Source organism: Centroberyx affinis, unplaced genomic scaffold (assembly GCF_046629955.1).
Source record: "Centroberyx affinis isolate AG114_WGS23_722 - 3 ecotype Tasmania unplaced genomic scaffold, CSIRO-AGI_Caff_v1 ptg006129l_1, whole genome shotgun sequence".
NCBI lineage: Eukaryota > Metazoa > Chordata > Actinopteri > Beryciformes > Berycidae > Centroberyx > Centroberyx affinis.
In genome coordinates, this window is record NW_027283117.1 from 51,461 (window position 1) to 69,440 (window position 17,980).

The 17,980-nt window shown below is 45.0% G+C and overlaps 2 protein-coding genes across 3 annotated transcripts; one reads left to right on the plus strand and one right to left on the minus strand.

The window, feature by feature from the left end:
* Positions 1–1,333: 1,333 nt before the first annotated feature.
* On the plus strand, positions 1,334–5,767 carry loxl5b (lysyl oxidase-like 5b). Its single transcript, XM_071512161.1, has 8 exons — positions 1,334–1,724; positions 1,965–2,201; positions 2,708–2,816; positions 3,234–3,371; positions 3,654–3,810; positions 4,694–4,789; positions 4,916–5,031; positions 5,360–5,767. Exons 1-8 carry the CDS (start codon positions 1,334–1,336, stop codon positions 5,364–5,366), a joined length of 1,251 nt encoding a protein of 416 aa, XP_071368262.1. The 3' UTR covers positions 5,367–5,767.
* Positions 5,768–10,621: 4,854 nt separating this feature from the next.
* LOC139638125 (uncharacterized) lies at positions 10,622–16,036 on the minus strand. 2 transcript variants are annotated; one of them, XM_071512163.1, is made up of 3 exons: positions 14,666–16,036; positions 13,310–13,953; positions 10,622–11,300 (listed from the first exon to the last, which is right to left on the minus strand). In XM_071512163.1, the coding sequence occupies exons 1-2, from the start codon at positions 15,683–15,685 to the stop codon at positions 13,411–13,413; spliced, it is 1,563 nt and encodes a 520-aa protein (XP_071368264.1). In that variant the 5' UTR covers positions 15,686–16,036; the 3' UTR covers positions 10,622–11,300; positions 13,310–13,410. The 2 variants fall into 2 exon arrangements, with proteins under 2 accessions (XP_071368264.1, XP_071368263.1); XM_071512162.1 differs by having other exon boundaries at positions 10,622–11,303.
* Between the last annotated feature and the right edge of the window lie 1,944 nt (positions 16,037–17,980).

Sequence of the window (17,980 nt, forward strand, 5' to 3'; positions counted from 1 at the left end):
TATATTTGTTGTTCTAAGGTTTAGTTCTTTTTTGTTGCTCATATGCCCTGTGTGCCAAAAATATGCCCATGACGCACGTTGCCAAATGCTTTTTACGCACAGCTGATCGTTGTCTTTCCCAGCTGTTTTACACTCGTCACCCATAATATCATCCATCCAATTTTTTGTCCAAGATTTGATTTGTAAGAAGAGATATATTTTATTACCAGTATGCAAAAATTAATTAACATGGGCTTGTGATCGGAAGGTCACCTGCTCGCATCCCTGGACTCGTGGGGAAAATCTGGGCGTGCAGTGAATGAGTGGCTGTACTGGGCAGCTCCCAGAATTGAATGTAACTGTATGAATGCCACGCAGGGAGGTGCAAACCACCTGCACTGAATGGATAAAAGCTAAAAAATAAAAAATAAAAGTCCATCAGTTGGAAAAGTTTGATCTAGGTCCTATACACTCTTGGAAACAACATTCACAGGCGCGTCAAGAGCAGTAGCGTCTATGGAGGAAGTATGCCGCCTAGTGGTGAAACATTACACTGTACAAGGCCTGCATGAGGCATTCAAAGTTATTGAGTTTTCCATGCGCTGTGCACAGATCATTTGAAGTGATGGGATTTGGTTTTACAATATACTATTTATTCATATGGAATCTTGATAAAATCCCCTTCATGAGACTGAAATGAAGGGGAAATAAACGGATTCTCCATCCTTCCTGGCGAATAGCAAATCATGTCAATCACTTTATTCTAAGACGAGGATATTTAGGTTTTTAAGGTCGTTTATTTTAGCAAAATTTCTCACTAGATTGGCCATGTCGGACGAAACTTACAAATATGTCTTGTGTAGTTTATATGTTAAGTGGAATGTGTCCATCAGGCTGATGTGAAAACGAATAGAAAATGGCTTTTTACAAACGATAACCTTGTTTTCGTTCTACAATATTAAAATTCAGGGAGAATTGGTCACAGAAAATACCAGGATGAGCGGTAAAATTCAGATGACCTCAGTTGACACCCGTGCGTAAAGTTTGCTCAGTAAACGTCCTTGTGTAAGGCTTGTGTAACAGAACTTAACACGGAGAGGAATGGGTTAAACTTTCTCGTTAGAAAGTTCGACTTTCTGTGCATGCGTAAGTAACCGGGCTGAATTTGATAAATGACCAGAAAAAATCCAGCCCTCCTCTCCTGTTCAATTGTCAGTCCTCCTGAGAACTGATATGTTGTGCCGCTTAAGAACTGGAACTGATAGCGCGCGCTTGCTTTTCATCCACTGTGTGCAATACATGTCATAAGCTGACTTATCTGTGACTTCCGAGGATTTTAACAAGTTTTACTGCCATGGCAAAATGGTCAATTTTATCTTTATACTTTCTCCAAGGACTGGTCCCGCTCATCACCGGGCAGCAACCTCAGCGCACTGGCCCTTGGCGGCACCGGATTCAGTGGGAGAACAACGGGCAGGTATACAGTTTAATGAGCACTGGGTCAGAGTACCACGCTCCGGTACGGTCCAGAAGCCAGTCGAGGGTCTACGTGAGCAGCAGGAGAGATGGCACCGGCTGGAACCCCGTGCCCGGAGCACACGAAGGAACAGCGCACAGGAGAACCGGACAGTCTGAGCCAGGATCTATTGCACTTGGACACGACGGCAGACAACATGCACCCGTTAACGGTCGTGCGTCAGGGGCCAGACAGCAGCCTGAGCTCCCGCACCGACAAAGGGTTGCAGGTTATCCGGGCGCACGGCGCTATAATCCAGAATACACCAACAGAATCAATGCCTCAGCACCGGGGAGTTTTACTGAATTCTCGGGCAACGGGGTGCCCAGAAGAGGAGGTGTCTCTCAGGATGCTACTGCACAACGCAGAGGCAGCGAGCCAGGGCCTGGCGCGCAGTACCAGCAGTTACGCGCGGTGCCAGAGGCAACGTCTGTCTCCAGGCAACCCGCGCAGCCGGTCTCCATCTCAGAATATCCCACATCTGAAAGGGAATCTGCAGCACCCGCTCCTTTCCCTGCGCCTAGTGAGGATGCTTCAAACGAGCCAACCACTAACGCGGAGGACATGGTTAACGACGACCCTCGAAACCCGTTTAAAAACCACAGGAATTCTGTTTTCTACAACATGTATCCCTCCAGAGGAAGGTCAGTGGCTCGCACGCGCCGTCCGCCTGGCACAGGATATGGAACAAGATATTTCCAAAATGGTAAGAATCTGCCTTAATCCACCTGGAATGAGCTGGGCCAGTTTACTTGACATGGATTTAGGATGGTCTTAGACTAACATGATGGTCCAGTGGGTGTCTCAATCGGGAAAAAACGATATTCAATCAAAACAACCATTATTACATAAAACAGGCAATCTAGGATTAGATTTAATCCATTTCTGTGAAACCAGCGTTTCAAATATGGCTTTATGAACATTTTAAACCCAGTTTGCACAGCCCCAAACTTCTTTGGATACACTGAGAGGAAAAAGTTGAATGACAAGTAGGGAAAAAATCTTATTCTGGGCTGTGGATCCCGGAATGATGGTTCAAGAATGTAAAACATCTTGAATTACGCCAACGAACACAAACATACTACAGCTGGTCCTTTATTTTCAAACAGGATACCAAATTTGTTCTGTCTTAGCGGATTGTCTGAAATAGACAGCATTAAGTTTGCAGAGATAACAAACAAAAAAGATTGTCCCTTTAATCTTCTTCCACAGGACTGCCAGACCTGGTCCCGGACCCCTATGCCATCCAGGCAGGTGCTTACATCCAGCGTATGCAGATGTATGCTCTACGCTGTGCAGCAGAGGAGAACTGTCTAGCCAGGTAATCTAAGGTGCCAAACCCAATTCACTTCTTCAGTACACACACAGAGACACGTAGACACAAATACAGACACACAGACACACAGACACAGACAGGCACACACACACAGGTATTTGCTTTTTTACTCTGTTAGGAGAACTTTCAATTGTGTTAGCACAACTTTTGATTGTGTTAGGATAGCTTTGTTCGAATAACTTCTGGTGATAGAGTTAGGATTACTGTTTGATCATATTATGGCGCAATGATCCTCCAACATGATGTCCTGCCAAGACATAAATGTTCTGGATTGGTTTTCCCAAAAGCATTCAGCACAATGGAACAAAACCTTTGCGCTCGGTTGCTTTTGAGAAAACCAGGAGTTCAGCCAGTCGCACTTTCCAACACAGCTTATGCCCGTTTCCCTGTGATCCCTCCAAGGTCGGCGTACGGACCCACAGTGCGAGACATCGACTACAGAGTCCTGCTGCGGTTCCCCCAGAAAGTGAAGAACCAAGGAACGAGCGACTTCCTTCCTGTGAAGCCGAGATACCAGTGGGACTGGCACAGCTGTCACCAGTGAGTTTGTTAACCCTGGAAGAGAACTGAAACAACAAAAACACCAGTTAAAAACTTGTTGTGATTAACATTCAGCTCTGGTAACTTGAAATTCCTCGCTAAAACCATAATCCTGCGACCTTAAGGACATTCTTACATTCTGTACAAGCCATGCCACAAGAAAGAAGCTCTTATTCTATTTTAGTCTATTCCATTCTATTTTATTCTTTACCTTCTTCCTACAATCATCAACCTCATGATGCCAATAATCCCCATCCCCTCGCCCCCTGTCCCCACCCTCAGGCATTTCCACAGCATGGACGCCTTCAGTAACTACGACCTGCTGGATGTCACTACTGGGCGAAAGGTGGCCGAGGGACACAAGGCCAGTTTCTGCCTGGAGGACACGGGCTGCGAGGCCGGCTTCAGGAGACGCTACGCCTGCACAGCCCATACACAGGTGAAGAACATCTACATTTTAGGCATTTAGATTATACTCTTATGCTTAAAATGATATATAACAAAAACATGTTTTGTCCTCAGGAAGTTCATGTATAAACTAGAAAAGTGTTAGATAAAGAAATAAGACACAGAATGAAAAGGTTACTTTTTTTTCATGGGTGCAGATTGAAGTTTTAGTTACAGTAATCTCACTGGCAATGGGCGGAGCCAAAGAACCTCAGTTTTTCAGAGCCCAAGCTAGCTGATGGGCAAACTTTATGGGAAAGTAGGAACTCTGGTCAAAATATGACTAAAAAATATAAATGGTAATGACTTCTTTTTTTAGTCATGTCCGTGGTGTCCATGATGTTGGAAGGTCAGCAGCTAGCTAACTAGCTTACCTAGATAGCTTTAGGCTAGTATGGCTAGTTTGAACTTGGAAGTTCAGCTAGGCTAACTAGTTAACCTAGATAGCTTTGTCTGGCTACATTGCCATTTTGGTAACAAGAGCGCTAGGCTTCAGAATATTAGCTATACCACCTCTCTTACCTCTTGCCTTTTTCACTGGGCTTCGGTCTAACGTTACTTAGCCAGCAAAACTGTTGCTAGGCTCCGCCCATTAAGGTTTAACTCAACCAATGAGAGTTTTTCTGCCTCTGGAGCGCCTCTGACTGAACATCCTAGGATGCAAGAATATTTGTTATATCTATTGTCTGGGCACTGTGACTTTGACGCTTGCACTCCTTTCTATTGGTTACCATAGCTGTTCCAATACATTTTTGTGTAACTAAAACTCCAATCTGCTTCATTTGCATTATTTGCTGTAAGACTGGTCAAAGTAGTCTGATGAGTCTTTCTGATTCCATGCTAAAACATACTGTGGGGTTTTGTTTGGATTGCAGGGATTGAGCCCAGGATGTCATGACATCTATGCTGCCAACATTGACTGTCAATGGATTGACATCACTGACGTACCTCCAGGAAACTATATCCTAAAGGTAACGTGTCACATTAGAATTTGTATCTATTGGCCTTCAGCCGTTTATGGATTTTTCTCACAACATGGCTGTCCATTTCACTAAACCGCCTGCAGTGCTGCTCAAACATTTTTATTATATTTTCAGGTTACTGTCAACCCCAATTTCCACGTCCAAGAGTCAGACTTCACCAACAACATAGTGAGATGTGATATCACATACACAGGAATCTACGTCCAGACACGCAACTGTCGAGTAGCAAGGTACTGCAAGACTGTTTCTGTGTTGAACATGAATACACTGTGGAGTAAAACTGATGTAGCAAAACAATTCATACCCTTTATCTAGCTCAACTTAAAATGAATAAAGAATCATACCAAATCAAATCAAATTTATTTATAAAGCAGCCACTACAAATCAAGTTTGTCACAGTATACTTTACAGAGCAAAGAACAGGTCACAATCAGTTCAGCTGAAAAAGGGGAAAACAGTCAAATGTCAGTTTTAAGATACAGTATCAGGCAGATGTGTGTGTGCATGTGTAGATCAGGACATTTACATGTTCACATCTGTCTATCTCTCTGCTTTTAGGGGTTGAAACCTTCAGTTCCTGGACTATTCTGAGCTGCTTTGTGGCAACCATCCCTCCATGTACTGTATAGCAACGACAACACTCTGACTAACTAATAATGTAATTAGTAAAGCGCCTAATACAGGTGTTATAATTGTTTTATAATTCTGCGCTACATTCCTCCCATTGTTTCTTGTGTTGCATTTATCAGTAATACATGCAAATCTGTTTACATTGATTTTTTTTAAACTATATGTTTTTAGTAAGACCATCAGATTTCCATAGTAATGTATTTTTACTGATGTGCCATAATCCATTACTGAGGGACATTTTCTGTATCTCCTTTGGCCTTGAAAATGGAATAGAAGTACTGTGCTCACATTATATTTTTATTGCTTGAATGTTGTGTTTTTCTGCTTTGAGTTGTTATGTGCACGTCATTTAGTTTGTTCCAGTTTTATTTAACCACTTGGTGGTCATATTAGTAAATTGCAAATATCTATTTTTATGTTAAGTATTAAGAGTAGTATGTTGGAATATCTTTATGTGTATGTGTGTGTATGACTGGGTGAATGCAAAATATGGGAAACTGTTCTGTAAAACTGTTTATATTGCTAAAACATTGTTGATTATATTTTTTTTGGGTTATTCTGATGGTGTGCTGGATTTAATACAATAAACATGGCGAGGAGTACGTTTATTATCATGAGACATTTTTTCCCCCTTCTTTTGAATGATAGCCAAAGGCATCGGCTCAAATTTCGGAAAATGCCAGAATATCACGTTTTCCCCGAGTTTAGCAGCTGATCTCTGAAGATTGTCACTGGGATTGTAGATGCGTGTCCTAGTTTTAGTATGAAAATGCCAAGGACCGGTGAAGAGAGGGTTCTTTTCACAGTTTCAAGCCCTCTACTTCAGCATAAAAAAAAAGAGCTGTTCATATATTTCACCGCTCTACAGGGTTGAGTGAGTATTCCTTCCTCGTACTGTTGAGTGGAGGGCATTGCTGCGAGTGGTGCGTGCAGATTGTGCCGACAGCGCCCGGCCTCAGAGACAAACAGGCCTGCAGGCAGAAGCTGGCGGCATGTTTGCTGACAGACCGCTGTGAAGACACAACCCTGAGGATCTTATACTGCCATGTCATATCTACTAAAGCACAGTCAGAGCAGAATGAATGGGGGCCTTTTCTCTCCCTCTCCCCCGTTCTCTCTCTCTTTCTCTGTGCTTGTAAATGGGAGTGTAGCCCAGCTGCTAGTAAAAGGCTCCTTCCTGGCCTACATTTCATTGCATCATAGGTTCATTCATGTCCATAGGGAATTGTTTGGGACGACACAAGTTTTAATGGCACCGGGAGGATTTTGTTTGAGTGGGAGGGTTGATACAGTCATACAGTGATATAGTCATTCAAAGCTGTTTTTACCGAGGACAAATCTGTTTTTGCAACAACCACTAGACTGTTTCAAATACATTTTGCAGCAAAAGAATCAAATGAGGAACACCCAACCTAGGTACAATGTATTCACTGTATGGAGTAGGTAGCGCTTCCACTCATTCAAAGATGTTTTTACCTAGGACAAATCGCTCTTTGAAACAGCAGCATTACATGGCCTCCATGAAGAATGAATTGAAAAATACCCAAGATGCAGACAATGTATGCACTGTTGGGACATACAGATGGAGGATATTTATGACGAGCAGAGAGCAGAGTCTTGGCCTAAGAAAGTGAACTGGGAAGATTAAGGGCAATTGAAATGGTTTACACTGGACTCCGCCAAGGTGCGTCCATGCCAGAATAGATTGTCTATGTTATTGAAAGTGTCTGGAAAATCCCCCCCAACTCCTTTTTAGTCCACTCCATTCCAGCCTGTCTAGGAATTCCAGGACAATATTTACAGACAGTGACAATCTCAGCAAAGGATCACAGTGTTGCAGGGGTGAAGCTGAGAGTCACTCCAACAGAAGTCGATTGATTCAAGCCATGGGGGCATCACACATTGTATACCCTGATCTAACGAGCCAATTAGATGCTCAGTGTTTGGGTGACTTTCTGCCTCGCAACTCAGCTGGTGCTTCAAACTGGGCTGTTCCTTTTTGGACCGGCATGTCATTTCAAACATGTCATGCTGTAGAGAAGACAGCGACTGTTTGCTCAGCTGTGGGGCTTGCAGACATCTGGACCGCTCTCTCTCTCTCTCTCTCTCGTTAGCCTTACACAAGCACACCGTGCTGCTGGCAGAGGCAGGCTGGCACCCTTCACCTGGCCACGCCTCATCGAAACCTCGTTACCCCAACAAATACAGTCCAGCGTACAGGTAGGTAAGGTGAGGACGGAGCTAGACTGTTGTCCTGCCAGCTGCCTGCGGCCTACCTCATCCCGCTACATTGAAAAGTGCTGCGGAAAACGGAGACATTTTCCGGATGCATCTGCACGTAGGTGGGCAGTGTTTGGAAAGGTTATGGAGGCCGGGGTTTGGTATTTGCAGGTCATATTTCAACAAAGCGGGGCCACGTGAGGCGGGAGGACGCAGCGGTGGAACGTGCTCGGCCGAAAGGAGCGTCTTTCTTGACAGAGGCCGGTTTAGGCACGGAGCAGAGAAATTCCTCAGCAGTTCTGTCATCTCATTGAGATTAAGAAGAGTGCTGAGTTCAGCTGTAGCGCAGTGAGAGTGTAGAGGGCCCAGACCACCAGACAGACAGACGCACCTGGCCGCTTCCTCGCCGGGTTCACTTACATAACCGGCAGACGCCGCGTTCGACGTACAGTGCAAACCTGCTCGCAAATGTGGAGGCTGAAAACTCCCATCATATGTCAAGACACAACACAGAAGAGTCATCTGTGAGTGGGACTGATGATGAATTCTGTTTCTGTTTCCAGCTGGGTGGTACTGTGACTTGGGTGGTATTTGGAGGGAAGGCTCAAAGGATTTGCTGTTCTTTGATTGTTGATCCACTGTTCTGTCTGTCTTAGGCTCTTCATCTTTCACTTCAAACACTTGTATTAATTTTTTCTTAGAGACGGCCTTTTTTGTGCACTTTCATCGACCAGAAAGAAGCCCCAGTCAAACTGGAGATGACAAAACTGTGCTTTGATTGTGAGAGTCTCATTTCTTGGCATCAAAAGCTAGCAGACACAAGGATTTTTACAATATGAATTTCTTGTTTGACTGTCTTTGAAATAATGTGTGGTTTGTTGCCTTGAATGAGAAATTGAGAATTAATAATTGATCACAAACGATGAATTGTAGTTTTGAATTAAACCCACTCACCTAATTTTGTTACTTTGTCTCAAATGTGTTTGCTGGTCATAAAGGAAAGTAAGCATCAATGACAACATTGTGTGTGATATCCAGGTGATATCCAGGTTATTATTAAGTTGGTTCCTTTCAAAATGTAATTTGTCAGAGATTACTAATTACCTGCCTCACATTGTAATTCATAATCTCAAGGTCAGTAATGCAATCTAATTACTTTCAGTTACTTTTAGGTTACTTTACCTGCAAAATCAATAGAATATGTGAATAATATAAGTAAAACAGACAATTCATCTAAATGTACAGACAATACACAGACAGATAATGTAAATATCATTATCGTCACCATGTAAAACAATGATTACCATCATTTCAAGTTGGGTGCAATAACACACAACTTAAATTTTACTACCAAAATGTCCTTTGTCCATTTAGTCTCTAACTAATCCAACAAGTAATCACCGATATTTTCACTGTGATCACTGTGTTTTTCCAGTCTGATTAACAGATTGCGAATCAAGCTACTGTGATTCAATTATTAACCAAACGCTGGTGGTACCTTTCCATGACTGACCCTGCATTTTACAAGGCTTATTAGCACCCAGCTGTTGTTCAGGACCGGGGCATGCCCTCTGAGACAAAGACCCCGGTTGTTCAGTACACTGTAGTTTTCCATCCAGAACCTAAACACACCGGAGAAGAATACACTTTTGCACAAGCGGCGCACACCTGTGGTATTAATAGCACGAGGGCATCCGACTCATGTATTATTTTTGGTTGGAGGAGACAAACGGGAGGTGGCGGCACTGAGAGTCGGTGTTGTTCTTGGTCCGAGACTCTGTCTGACATACCAGAGTCATTCCACTATTTACAAAGGAGGCACGGCCAGCGGCTCAGCCGGTGTGCCTTCTGTCTGACAAGATTAATAGAGAGTGTATACGGAAAGGCACACACTTGGACAGCAGGGCATGGCCTTCCTCAGAGCCCACTGGGCTTTAAGTGCCTCAGACATTATCTGAGATCCAGGCCTCCAGACTTGAGAGTGACTGCTTGGAGGATTGATGGGTGTTTCATGATCTGTACTTGGTATTCGTACAGCGTTCTGCACAAGACTTTTCATAACAGATGTTTGTTTTAAGAGATAGTTTTTACGTGAGGGGAATGGCTGAAAGGAAGCTCTGTTACGGAGTCACAACTTTTATCTCACTGACAAAACAGGCCTCTCCTATGAATAGCAAGTGAAGTGATGTTGTATCTGGAATGTGTGAGATATTCCTACACAGTTCATGACTAAGCCATGACAAATATTTAGCTTTTGCGTATGCAAGAGAACGCTGAATTCAGCAGAACACACAATGAAGTGGCACACATTTATTCCAGCATTTATGATTAATTAGCCTGTCCTCTTATCAACTCATGACAAACTAGGACATGTGGGGGACAAAAAACTTGATTGGTGGCTTTGACAAGTAATAATGGCTGACCTTGCCCATCTCTAACCTTCACTGGCTTATCGACTTCTCACAACCTCGCTTCTCACTCACCTTCACAACACAATCACTCTAACCTGCAAGACACAGACAGTTAGGGACGAAGTGGCCAGGTGAGTTAACACTTTGGAGTCGGACCGCATCTTTCATCCATCAACATGGCTTGGCATCAGTGATACAGAAAGAAAGACAGACAGAGAGAAAGAGAGGGAGAAAGGTTTTGTGAGGTAGATGGATTATAATTCGAGGCGGGCATAATGAGAGAGAGAGAGGCGAGAGGGGCGATGAGAGTGGAGTGGTGAAAAGTCTCAGACAAGATTTAAACAAACAGACGCTGGCCGGGCCGGTCCAGGACACAGCAGCGTCCTGACAGAATAAGGCCACAAGAGATCACACACTGCCATCTTCAGATCAGCCTGAGAAATATTCTCATAACTTTTACAACCATTTGGGACACACACTTAGTTCATTAGGCTCACTGTAGCTGCAAGAGATAATGCATAAATGATTTCCCAGATGCAGAAGTAATGAAGTGCTGGCATCATTTCCTTTATTTCATGTACAAATGTGGGACATTCAGCGGTCAATGCAACATCTCTAGAATTAGATAATTGAGACAATGTCAGAATGATTTGTATGAGAAAAGTACAGAACAATCCATTGCATGGCAATGTAATTCTTAGGTCTTCATTCACAACTTCCCCGCCCCCTTCTCTGGTTCTTCTTTGGTCATGTAACAACCATGGATGTGGTGGAGAGTAAACCAACCTAAACTTTTTATTTGCAAAACAGTTTTCCCACCTTTTTAAGATAATACATACCTTAATAATGTAAAGTCATAGCATACATTATGTTAGGTAGTATCAGACTGGTGTAACCTGCATGAAAATAGGATTTGTTTTCAATAAAACACAAAATAAATTAATACTGTCATGAAAAAGTACCTTTTTGTTTATATTGGTGGTTGTTGGGTGGGAGTTCATGGTTTACTTCTCTTATGCGCCACTACATCACTAGTAACAACACAAGTATAAACTGTCAGAGGGGTTGGACCGGGAAAGGTTTTACTGCCGCTCTTACTCCCTCCACGCTTCTGTGCATCACATGCTTGCATAACACAGCAGCTTGACTCTTGGGGGAGTTTTCCCTTGGAAATATCCCCACCTTCAGGCCGAGCTCTGTTTCCACCGGTTGACAGCTTGTCTCAGTGGCATCAGCTCCTGCTGGAAACATCATAAAAAAAACATCATTTAAATTCAGAACCCTGCAGTGAGCCCCTGTAGCTCCCCGATGAAATATGTGTCATTCATTCTTCTTTTCAAGGCTGTTCCTTTAACGCCGTTCATTGATGGAGCTGCAGAGAGAGGAGGATGCTAATCTGGGGAGGGTTCATCCCTACTCTAAGTGAGGTGTGTGTGTGTGTGTGTGTGTGTGTGTGTGTGTGTGTGTGTGTGTTTGTTTGTGTCCTTGTGAGTCATATGGCCTTGTTGGCTGAGGAGCACTATAAACACGCTTTATCATAATTGTGCTGTGGCAAGGTGTGTGTGTGTGTGTGTGTGTGGTTGCTAGCCAGTTTACCATTGAACCTCAACTGAGTGACTAATTCAGATGATTCAAGCTGTTAAAATCTCAACAGCACTGATGCTTTTATAAAGACTTTAACAGTGAAAAGGAAGGAGAGTGATGAACAGAAAAGATGCGTTATACTTCAAACTAATTAAACCCATTAAAACCAAGGGATGCCAACCGATTCTTAAACACATGCAACACATGCACAGTAGATCTGTTTCTTAGAAATCCCGTTTGAAAGCCTTGACCTGAAGTTGCAGCCTGCGCTCGTCTCTTATAACCGCCTCCCTCTCTCTCTCTCTCTGTCTGTCTGTCTCTCTCTCTCTCTCTGTCTGTCTCTCTCTCTCTCTCTCTCTCTCTCTCTATCTCTGTCTCTGCCTCTCTCTCTGTCTCTCTCTGTCTCTCTCTCTCTCTCTCTCTCTCTCTCTGCAGCAGCAGTGTGGAGAGCTGCTCGGCACGGTGAACGCTGTGCGGTAGTGCTCGTGTTTGTACGGACATCACAAATATAAAGAGAGTTTGCCTCATTCCAGTCTGGCACTTGGCCAGGGGTTTTATGATTAAAACCAGATTGTGCTTGCCCAACTCAGAGAGGCCAGAAAAATAGATTGCAGTTACGCATACTCCGCACAAGAGGGAAGCGTCCACACAGAAACACGTACATGTCTTTAAAAAGGTGGCCTTTTTGGGGATACTTGTATATCTGCTGTTTGATTTAGCACTCGGAGGGACTGTTTGAACGTTTTTATCTTGTTATAACAGTGAGCGCACTTTTAGTTCACAGTCAGTAATGATACATCTCAATGGCACGAGAGGGAAGGTTGTGTTCCTTGAGTCAAGCCTGTACACAAAATTATTCCAATTCTGAGTCATAGCTATTATCATCCTATAAATATAATGACGCCTCTTTTGTGTCAAATGATTCAAATCGAGCGGCTGTGGGGTCTTCCTGTGCCAAAAACTACTGAGCTCCAGCCAACTCTCAGTTCCCTACAAGTCATGACTAAGTTACACTGCAAAAAATGTCCATCTGAACGAGATTTTATCTTCCATTCTGTCTTTAGATCGTTGAATCATTGATCGTTTTCATTGAAACAGGTGAGAAAAACTGACAAGGGGGTTTAGTTGTACTTTTTTCAACACACCATAACTTATTTTGAAAATTGTCTTTGAAAATATTTGGAAATAAGGCTGATCGCTCTACTTGGTTTGCAAAAAAAAAAAAACTTTTTCAAGAAAATTCTTCAAAACTAGTTGAATATTCCTTTAGCAAGTGAAATGGTCTCAATCTGTTGGCTGATTTTGTCTACTTGTGTAATTTAAACTACAACTGAAGTTTCAGGACTCAATACTAAATTTAATCTCTTGTGAAAACGGACACGTTTTGCAGTGTAGTGAAGACGGGAAATCATGTGACATCAACAAAAGCAGACACATTACTCCCTCCCGCCCACACACACACCACACACACACCACACACACACACACACTTACTCTTTGTGTAACAGGGGGGGAATCACTGCAATTCATTTACTGACTTAGAAGCCTACGCTGCCAGTAAACATGGCAAACGTCATCAGCTACGAGCACTGACGGAAACATCAACATTGTAAAAGAAAAAAAAAACAAAAACCCATCAAAGTCCACTTGTATGTGAACTTACCATGAGTTGTTCCCCTGCCTGGTCCCGCTCTGACCTCCACTCTCTGCAGCAGGGTCTCATGTTTCAGGCCCCCATGGCACTGGGGCAGACCACCCCCTCCTTCACACCATGCTGGTGCTCTGCCGGCCTCCTCTCCCGGGGTAGGCAGGGGTCCTCACGGGGTTGGGAGGCGGGTACGGCCCCTTCCCGCACCTCCCGTTTTGGGGGTACGGCGGAGGTTTCTGAGTTCTGGAACTGGAGGTGCTGTTCCCTATGATGACCTTAGGGTCCAGGGTCCGTGGGGGAGGGGCCTCTGGGTGGGTGTGGCCGATGTGGTTGGAGTCTCTGGGGGGGTACAGGTGGGGCGGGTGGCCGTTTACGCCGTGGTTGATGTCTTTACTGTGGCTAGCTGGGGCGACGCGGCTGGTTTTGACGACAGACGCCGTGTGGACGGGGGAGGGAGAGCTAGTTCTTAGGATGATGCAGTCCTCGTCGATGTGCTGCGACACCTGGAGCGGACCAGGCTTGTGATTGGGCACCAGGGCCATGCTGAGGTCTCCAGGGTGGAAGGGGCCGTGAGAGTTACTGGGTCCCCCCTGGGTGATACTGGGCCCCACCTCGCCAAGGTCAATGTTTGCTGTCAGACGATCAATCTGCTGAACCACCTGAATGACAATAGAGAGGGTCAATACGTATCCATACACACACTGTACCAAAGACAAAGTTTCTCCTGACCATGCAACTATGCTGAAGAAGTAATCAACTACCCAATCGATCATTCAAATCAAGGCAGATTTATCTAGATGTCTTTTGTTTCCGATTCTGTCTCAATTTGCATCCATGATGTAGATTTTCTTTTTGTTTTTTGATGGTGCTGCAATACAATGCTAGGCCTTGCACAGAGGCATTCAGCTATGAGTCCATGCTATTTTACAGCTGCGTGCAAAATGGATACTGTAAAAGCAAGGCATAATTTAGTAACAGTCTCAAGCCAGGCTTTTTAATGTGCTGCCCGGAACACTGCCAATTTCAGCAGCTTTCTGCAAAAGGTCAGTGCAAATCGCTCTCAATCAATGCTTCGGCAAGAGATGATGAGTGAGTCACAAATAATACAGTCAGCATGTACACACACATGGAGGTACTCTCATGAACGCACGTGGACACACACACACACACACACACACAGACACACACAAGCCATGTCAAACTGACCCATAGCTGTTTTTGTGAGCTTCTGAGCTTTTAAATGTCACATTTACATTTGATCATCTACAAAATACTTGAGATATCTGAGCCCAACTCAGACCTTCACGTCAACAGACCCCATGTAAACACAAACCCAAGGTATTTACACAACTTTTAATAGGCCCCTCCTACCTCTTTCATCTCCACGTGAACCTGCTTCAGACCCCCCAGCACGTCTTCCAGGTCTGTGACCACTTGTCGGATCTGATCCCGGACCGAATCCTGTCTCCCCTTCTGCTTCGCTACGTCCGAACCGTGGCGCTGGTGGTGGCTGTCAGCTGCGGGTTTCAAGGGTTCCTGGCTGAAGGTGCCAGGCGGAGGGACGCAGGGCCCCTTCCGTCTGCTCTGGTTCAAGTGTTTCTGCGGGACTTCGGTGGAGAAGAAACCCTTGTGAGAGGCGCCGCGTCCATTACAGCCCTCCTCTGATCCACCCTTCAATCTGCTCCAGTCCTGATGGCTATCTCTTTCCTCCACTCCCTCATAGCACACAGGCCTCGGCTCACAGTGGCCATTGGGCATGTGCAAATGACCTGCTTGGGGACCGTGTGTGTGCGGCTCTAAATGATAGTGTTCGGCTGCGCATCCCCAGCCCTCCTCCTCCTTCTCCTCCTCCTCCTCGGAGACATACTTGACCGTCCGTCTGTGTCTGTGGGCCTGACCTCTGACCTGTGGGGGTGGGAGTGGCTGCGGCGGCTGCCCGGTGTTAAAGGGGCGTGCCCTCGCGTCACCCCACACCACACAGCCACACTGTTTTCTGACAGGCGGGTAGTGTCTCGCCCCAGGCTCCGGCGGGCAGTTCCACTGGGCAGGGTTCAGGTCCCAGGGGTAGTTTTGGCTCAGGTCGTCTGGCTGGCTGTAGGGGCCCGGCCCTGCGAACACAGGCCTCCTCTGTGGGCTGCGATGACCGCTCCTCTCAGCCCTGTCCACTGCGAAAGCTCTCCCTCCTACGTCTTTAAGCCGAGGAGCCTGGATGTCTCTCCTGTGGTCCAGCGATGGGTGGTCCGCTTGCGTCGGTGTGGGCCGGTATCCTGGCCCGCCGTGGTGGTGGGGGGGGAACGGCGGCTCATAGTGGACGCAGTGGTGGCACTGGCAGGGGGTGTTGTGCTGAAGAAACCGGTGGTGTCCCGCTGCCCGTGTGCCTTCTGTGTACATGTCCAAAGGAGTCCAGAGGCTTGTGTGGAAAACGCCTTAGAAAACAACTGGTTTCCTCCCCTCCCAGCTCTCTCCAGCCCAGTCATTCACTCGCTCTGTTTTCCTCATCTGCGTCTTTCCCACAAGAAAACTTTTCTTCAGCTCTTTTTTTTGTGCCCAAGACTTCTCTCTCCCTCCCTCCCCTTCCTTCCTGGCCGTTGTTTCCCTTTTTTCTCTCCTGGAGTTGTTAATTTCAGCACCCTTCCTTTCTTTCCCTGGACCTCCTTCTCCTACTTCTTCTAACTTTTTCTTACTCCTTCTTCCTCCTAACCCTGTAGCCCTCTCTCCTGCACGGGGCCCCTCTCCACCTCCCTCCTTCTCCCTCTCTCTCTCTCTACCTCTCCCGCCTCGTTGTTCTGTCTCATTTGCTGCTGCAGGCTTCCCGTCTCTCTCTCTCTCTCTCTCTCTCTCTCACTCTCTCTCTCTCTCCCGCACTTGGCTGTGTATTTCCCGTTTCCTCCCCTCCCCTCCCGCTCTCCTCTGTTTCTCCACCTCTTACTCCGTCTCTTGCCTCTGGTATATTCTCTCACACAGTCGGCTGTACCTGAAATTCTGAAATCCTTCTTTCCTCTCCACCTGAAATCCAGCTGCCTTGTGCGGCTCCTCCGGTAAAAGACGGCGGCTCCATACAGGTTTGTGTGTGAGAGAGTGTGTGAGTGAGTCTCAGCTCCGGTGCTGAGCTCATTAGCCCAACTAAAGCCTTTGCACTCTGCAATTAAACGCTGCCTGGGATTCCTCAGCCACAGACTGAGAGGGGAGGGGAGGGGAGGGGAGGAGAGAAACACTGGGGGAGGTGGGGTTTCTAACATACACAGACGAGGGAGCAGACAGCACACTGAGTAGAGGAGACAGAGTCACTGCCTTTGCACAGGGGAACATTTTTCACCATAGATGCTTTGTAGTTCTCTCTCTCTCTGTCTCTCTCTCGCTCTCTCTCTCTATCTCATTTTCTCTCTCTCTCTCTTTGTCCTTTGCTACTTCTGTCATTCCCACTCTATCATTCTCTCAATTGAAGTGAATTCAGTTCAGCAGTTCAGCTAAACTTCACTCTGTTGAGACACGCACAGACAGTAACTCTGCATAGGAAAGTATGCATTTTTCCCTCTCAACCCCATACCCCCTTACAGTGGCTTTTATATCCAATTTATAAAGGACACTGTCTGACAAGTCCAAACATTTGCTCCAGCTCTGTAGAATTCATTCATTCTTAACGGAGCAGCACATGATCATTATAAACCTCTGTTCGGAGTAGATGACCATAATCTCCGGCAGAATGGAACAAAAACTCCTTCCAAACACAATCGGGTTGGTGTATCTTCACACGGAAAGCAGGACGAGAAATCAAGAAGATCTCTGGTGCTTTCAAAAATAGCATAACATGCCTGCGCTGCGGCTCTTTGTCCACAATGGCTGAGGACAGGCGTTTATTTTCAAAGAAAATAACTGGAGCTTTGAAAACAATGGGTTGTAAAAAAGAACTACTGAGAATAACAGCAGAAGAGGATGAGGGGGATTCATCTACCCCAGCGTGAGCCCTGGACCATCCAGCCCCAGCTGTTGAGAAGGAGGGCAAAATAGGTACCTCATTACAGAGATGAAGCACGCAGTTAAGGCCCATTCACATCCTGAGAGATAATTACAAAGATTACTATAATTATAAAAAGATTTAAATCGATCTAAGTAAACACAATGGCTGTGTTCCCACTACAACGATAGCTATAAAAACATCCAAAACCACAACTATAGTAGTATATATTAGAGTAGCCTTGGTTCGATCTCAGCAATGATTAACACATTCAATCAAATTAAAGGTCTAAGGAACAATGGGGTGAGAGAATTTGGTAGCTGGTATAGCGATGCTTTATCTGCTGAGGAACATATCACAGATATCGTTGCAGTGTGAATACTTGAGCAACAAGGTATCGTTATAGTTTATAGTTATCTTTATAGTTAGCGCTCTAGATGTGAATGGGTCTTGAGACTGATTTTACCCTAAACACAGTTTCATACAGGAACACACACATCTACATCCACACACACTCAATAAATATAAATATAAGCAAAGCTGGAATTAATTACTAATTAGAGTTGTTACAGTAATTCCGCAACTTTTTTGTAGTAAGTATTTTTTGTAGATTAGTAATCATACTTTTACTTAAATATGTTTTGACTAAAGTATTGCACTTTGGTACATTTTAAATAACATTCATTAGAGAGTACAAATGTTGTAGGCTCTCCAGAAGCATCGGAACATCT